This window comes from Nicrophorus vespilloides, unplaced genomic scaffold (genome assembly GCF_001412225.1).
Source record: "Nicrophorus vespilloides isolate i.1.1-1 unplaced genomic scaffold, Nicve_v1.0, whole genome shotgun sequence".
Taxonomy (NCBI): Eukaryota; Metazoa; Arthropoda; class Insecta; order Coleoptera; family Silphidae; genus Nicrophorus; species Nicrophorus vespilloides.
Window position 1 is genome coordinate 63,006 of NW_017096680.1, and position 6,754 is coordinate 69,759.

At 39.9% G+C, this 6,754-nt stretch overlaps 1 protein-coding gene across 1 annotated transcript in view; it reads right to left on the reverse strand.

The window, feature by feature from the left end:
- LOC108557880 (neural-cadherin-like) overlaps positions 1 to 6,144 on the reverse strand; it is a gene marked incomplete at its 3' end in the record, with an annotated part of 58,218 nt that extends 52,074 nt beyond the window's left edge. The window contains exon 1 of the mRNA XM_017914584.1: positions 4,756 to 6,144. Within this exon, the coding sequence (XP_017770073.1) occupies positions 4,756 to 6,100 (1,345 nt within the window). The remainder of the gene's footprint in view (positions 1 to 4,755) is intronic.
- Between the last annotated feature and the right edge of the window lie 610 nt (positions 6,145 to 6,754).

Consider the following 6,754-nt stretch of genomic DNA (forward strand, 5'->3'; position numbering starts at 1 on the left):
TGAATACATTGAAGATAATGCAAAGATTCATACACACTATACACGATTTGATACATGGAAACGTGATTTTATACCTCAAAACATAATAATAAACATTTTATAAACGTGAACGTCAAAATAGTAAAATTCAAATGTCGTTATTGACAGATGACAGCTGTCATTCATAAAATAGCATCAATGAATACATTGAAGATAATGCAAAGTTTCATACACACTATATGTGATTTGATACATGGAAAAGTGATTTTATACCTCAAATCATAATAATAATAAATATTTCATAAACGTGAACGTCAAAATTGTAAAATTCAAATGTCATTACTGATAGATGACAGCTGTCAGTAGCAGTTTAGAAACAACCATAAATTGAAGATAATATAAAGTTTCATCCACACTAAGTGTGATTTGATACACGGAAATGTGGTTGGGAATATTATGCTATAATAATGATACATTTTCATATAGCAAAAGTGTTGAACTAAACCATTTCATATTTGACAGGTGTCACGTCATCTTTGATCGGGGTCACGGATTCATCCCCTGTGTTTAGGGTCGCGACGCGTTCCGGGCCTTTTGTTGGCGCAAATTTCCCAATTAGAATTTAATTTCCATAAATAATTGGGCGTCGCGAATTGCTGCCGGCCGCATCGATTTGCTGTCTGAGCTCGATTTCAATTATGCCCAGGGCCCTAAGTTATTCATTGCACTTGGGATCCTCCCAAGTCCGTACATCCAGACAACATTTACAGTTTGTTTCATTACGAAATTAATGACAATCACACAAAACAATCCGAATAAATGATGATGATGATGAGACGGTGAGACCATTATCATCATAATCTCTTTAACGATCGGATTCAAACGAGAGTAAAGTATACTTAAGTATATAGTGATTCGGTTGATGCAATATAAATTGTCATTTGCAGTTTAAACTAACACTGGAAGCAGAGGTGATTATAGATCAACTGCCAATTTTATAATTAGTGGCAGATCCGATGGTTTAATGCGACCCGATTATCGCCGAGCTTTAAATATGACAGCTGTCAAACAGTTAATTATCGCACGGCGATTGCAGTTGCCATGGAAACGGCAAATATACCGGATTTGGTTGGCGATGACGGGATGGAAATTTTCAGAAGAATTAAAAAAATATTTCGAAATTGCCTAGTGTATTATGATGGGTGGGCGGATGCGGCGAAAGATGATGATGATGATGATGATCGATGGTGTTCGGTGTGCGGGAACGAACGAAAATTGCAAATTGCGGTATTCTATGAAAAATACCGGGCACGCAACACACCGTGCGCCGCCATCAATCTGTGGTAAGAAAATAAAAAGGAGCAAATCCGGTTCTTATCAGGATCGGGGATCCCCCGAAAACGTAACGAAAATAAAAGGATCAGCGAACGAAAAATGTACGACTGTATTTTAGACGTGATTTATGGAGGCGACACGAGGTTTCATTACATGCTGTATGCATATACATACACATTCCCCGGAACGACGCTCGTAAAATCATTATCAAATTTATAACGTTCTCCCCCCGTCGGTCGCGTTGTTCTCTTTAAGTCCGCACAGACACAACTTCGACCATATCTTCCCTATTTCCGCCATTTCTCATGCAAAACTTGCCCCATAATAATGAAAAATCGCACGAAACCAAAGCAAACAACAAGAATACATCACGACCACCACCACAGCAGCTCAAAAAGTAAAGAAAAAACGATATCTGCATTTTTCAAAAGCAATTGGTAATACTTTGACATATCTGTCACCTGTCAAACTGTACCAACTGTATCGCATCAAAAATAAAATAATTTCTTGCATTCCCTCAATTGATTAATTTGCGTTACTTAGCAACTTCCATTCGCTTGTTCAAAGTGATAGCGCTGCAATAAATGACATTTCGGTCACCTGTCAAACTACATTTATACTAAACTTGTCCCATAGTAATGAAAAATTGCACGAACCCGAAGCAAACAGCAGCTCAAAAAGTAAAGAAAAAACGACATCTGCATTTTTCAAAAGCAATTGGCAATACTTTGACATATCTGTCACCTGTCAAACTGTACCAACTGTATCGCATCAAAAATAAAATATTTTCTTGCATTACCTCAATTGATTAATTTGCGTTACTTAGCAACTTCCATTCGCTTGTTCAAAGTGATAGCGCTGCAATAAATGACATTTCTGTCACCTGTCAAACTACATTTATACTAAACTTGCCCCATAGTAATGAAAAATCGCACGAAACCAAAGCAAACAACAAGAATACATGACGACCACCACCACAGCAGCTCAAAAAGTAAAGAAAAAACGATATCTGCATTTTTCACAAGCAATTGGCAATACTTTGACATATCTGTCACCTGTCAAACTGTACCAACCGTATCGCATCAAAAATAAAATACATTCTTGCATTACCTCAATTGATTAATTTGTGTTACTTAGCAACTTTCATTCGCTTGTTCAAAGAGATAGCGCTGCAATAAATGACATTTCGGTCACCTGTCAAACTACATTTATACTAAACTTGCCTCATAATAATGAAAAATCGCACGAAACCAAAGCAGCTAAGCTTTGCTTTTATACATTTCTCAAAAAGTAAAAGAAAAACGACATCTGTATTTTTCACAAGCAATTGGTAATATTTTGACATATCTGTCACCTGTCAAACTGCACCAACCGTATCGCATCAAAAATAAAATACATTCTTGCATTACCTCAATTGATTAATTTGTGTTACTTAGCAACTTTCATTCGCTTGTTCAAAAAGATAGCGCTGCAGTAAATGACATTTCGGTCACCTGTCAAACTACATTTATACTAAACTTGCCTCATAATAATGAAAAATCGCACAAAACCAAAGCAGCTAAGCTTTGCTTTTATACATTTCTCAAAAAGTAAAAGAAAAACGACATCTGTATTTTTCACAAGCAATTGGCAATACTTTGACATATCTGTCACCTGTCAAACTGTACCAACTGTATCGCATCAAAAATAAAATACATTCTTACATTGCCTCAATTGATTATTTTACGTTACGTAGCAACTTCCATTCGCTTGTTCAAAGTGATAGCGCTGCAATAAATGACATTTCGGACACCTGTCAAACTACATTAAAACTATCATTTTAATACCAACTTTGGCCATCAAAAAGAAATATATTTATTACAAACTTTTACGGCTACTAAATTATTTCACTAGGATCATCTAATTTGATACACGTTTTAATCCACCTGTTCTGAGTGATAGATGGCGCTGCGTTCGTTTTAATCCTACGTTTCTTCTCGTGTCCTTTATTTACGGGGCATAATTAAAGATAATAAATAATTAATGTAGTCAGGCTTAGCGGGAGAGAGCAGAAGAGAACAAACAAACAAACAAAAAAAAGCAGACACACACACATACAGAGAGTGAAAGAGAGTAATCCATTATCTTGCGTGTGTTTTGAACGTAAATTGCTCAGTCTCTCCCTATCCCTGAGCAGGGAACAATTTATTTTGCCGTTGTGTTTTGCGCTTTTTCTTTCTTTCTTTCTGCGATCCAACCCTCAGCAGACTGCAAGAAAAACAAGAAACTAAAACCCCGCTCTTTTTTACCTGGCAACGAATTATCTTAATTGCGCTCACATTTAATAACGCCCCTACTACCACAAACGAACCACCACCCTCCTCCTCTTCATGCGACTTTGATTAACGCCGGCGAAGTTCGTCTGAGTTAAATTGCCATTAATTCATGGACCCGAGCATCATAGTTTACGAGATTAATATCATGAGAAGCACGCCACTGCATGTGTAACAATGTCTCGGACCATATTGAAATGTCATATATATTTTTTGTTACTTTTGTTATCGCCATCTAGTTTTTGCTGCGCGAAACATAAACTTCATATTGATTTTTATGCTAATTTTCAAACCAGTACGCGCACGGAAATCTCACATAAATCATAAAAGGGATGTGATTTTAGTTTTTTTTTTTTTTTTTGCAGCGAAATGAGTTGACTATGATTGATAATCATCACATATTCATATATCAGAATCACTAAATAATAATAACTACTTCAAATAGTTATGTGATTTTAATAGTTATGTGATCAATATTGAATTAGTTTGCTGCGATTGACGACGTTTTAAGTTGTCGAAGTTGAATGCCTTGGAGGGGACGAGGTCTGATTGTGACAGCAGATCGAAAAAAATTGGATTCGCAAAAACGTTTTATCGATGTTCACCGAAACGGGCTGATGCTTCGGTAAACCGTAAATTAAATTCGAAACCTAGGGGGAATGTATAAGGATAACAATTCAACTTTGAAATTGATTTTTTTTTTATTAAATTCCCATTGTCTGCGGTAGATAAAAGAGATGTTTGTGTTTGCAATGACTTTGACAGTTATGTCAAAGCTAAATAAAGTTTATTGGTTATATGATCAGCTGATATTTTTGTACGCCATTTTAGCTAGACTCATTGCAACATTTATTGGTTATGGAGATCAGCTGATATTGATGGACGCCATTTTAGGTAGACTTCATAAATATGGTTGCAACATTTATTGGTTATGGAGATCAGCTGATATTGATGGACGCCATTTTAGGTATACAGTCATAATGGGTGTGAGACTTAATTGAAGTTATGAGCATTAGAGGGTGGGTTGGCAATTAGTTGGGTGGTAGTAATTGCGGTCTCTCCGATAAATCGAAACGGATTATTTCGGGTCAGATTCGTGTAATGTTAATGGATATATGCGTGCACTCACCTCCTTTCTCGGCGTTCGTGATCGTGACCCAAAAATCGATGGTCTTCTCGGGTCCCAGCTCCTCGTAGTCCCACTTCTTCTTGACGCGCACCGCTCCGTTGGGTTCGACGGTGACCCAGGCGTTCTCGTCGCGAATCTTGAACGTTTCCCTATCGGTTTCCTTCTCCAGCTGGAAAACGTTGCGACCCTCCGTCTCTCCATCGGATTCCGTGAATTCTATCCGTTTCGTGGGTCGCACCGCTCTGGTAACTCTGCGTTTCATCCTGTGCAACTCGGCGGATTCGAGCTGCTGAAGAGCCAGGTCCAAATCACCTTTGCTCGGGATGGGTTTGAAATGGAAGAGGACTTGGGCGGGACGTGGAGAAATGCGACTGGGATCTCTTAAATCGTGGGCTTCCACGACCAACTCTAGGTCGACTTCTTCGATGGGTTCTTCGGTTAGAAGGAGATCTCCGGTCTGGGGGACAATGACTAAGAAGTTTGAGGGTGTTACAAGGCGGTAGGCGACTTTATCGCCGTCGGCGTCGGTCGCTTCGACCTTTCCGATCAAGGAGAAGCGTTTCCAGCTGACCGTCACGTTGTCGCCATCTAGCGAGTCGTCTCCAACCACGAACCTGTACACTTTTTGCGAAAAGACCGGGCTATTATCGTTAACATCTTCGACGACAATCACCACGTTGGTCACAGCTTTGTTGATGCCCGAAGAATCGGTTGCTTGAATGGTGAGGACGTACCTATCCACGTCTTCTCTATCCAGAGGTTGTGAGGTGACCACGTAAACACCAGCATTGTTCTGTTTCACCGTGATATTGGGCATCACCTCCTGCGATTCGCTGTGCTGCAGCTCGAACGCTTGATTCGTGTTCCCACCGATAATACTATAAGTGATTGGAAGCATATTCAAACCGGCAGCCGCTTGAAGCATCGGCACTCCGGAGACTTTCGTCCTCCTGGGAGCGTTCTCCTCTATTTTCCCGGTGATCTCCAGACTGTCCGTCTTGAAGCTGAGCATGTTCCTCCTGTCCAGCACGTACAGCTCGAGCATGTGAGTCGTGGTGGTGTGATTCGCGTCTTCGGCGAGCACCATCAGATCTATGGGTCGATTCACCAGAGGACTCAAATCGGAGATGGTCATTATGGAGCCGTCCTGAAGCATGGTGAAGAACTGCGAGAAACCAGTCTCCATCAGCTTGTAGTTCAGGGCATGGTCCGAGTCGAATTTCTTTATGCTGTAACCGGGATGGGCGTCGTGCGGGATCACCGACACGGACTCGGTGGCGGCACGGACGTGACCCGCAAGGATCAACGCCGCCGCCAGCAGCTGAAGAGCGTTCACTACGCTCATTTCTTTCTTCTTCCTTCGCGCACCTCACCGCAACATCAGACAACCTGCGACAAGAAGAAACAAACAATTACAAAATGGAAAAACAAACAAACAAAAAGTGACAGTTCAAATACGCCATCTTCATTGTTGAACGCGAACTAATTTATGATTTTGCATCGTATCGTGTGCTCCGAAGGGCGTGAAAATTTAATGAGTGCGTCTCAATCGCGTCGCACTTCGATATTGCCGCCTCCGCCGCCTCCATTTAATCATTTTAAATTATCAATTTGTTGTCAGGCGCGCCCGTTACATGGCACGCCGATAATTTATTTACCGCTGAAACGTTCCAAATGCATTTACCTATCTATCTTTCACGCGCTTGAACACACATACACACATTCTCTGCACAACCCATCCCATTCAAAGGCCTCCAAGCCACGACACAAAGGGAAATCAACCATAAATCATCGTTTGTTACCTGCGGCTTGTAAACAAATTATACACACCAACAACAACCAAAGTCTTCCCCATTTCAACCCAATACAATTCAATAAAAAAAAGTACTCTAAAATTTCAACAACTTTTCATTCATTTTCAAATTATATAAAAATGAACTAATTTTTGTAAAAAAAAAAATAAGATATTCTAAAGAATTTGAACTGAAATTAAAATGTA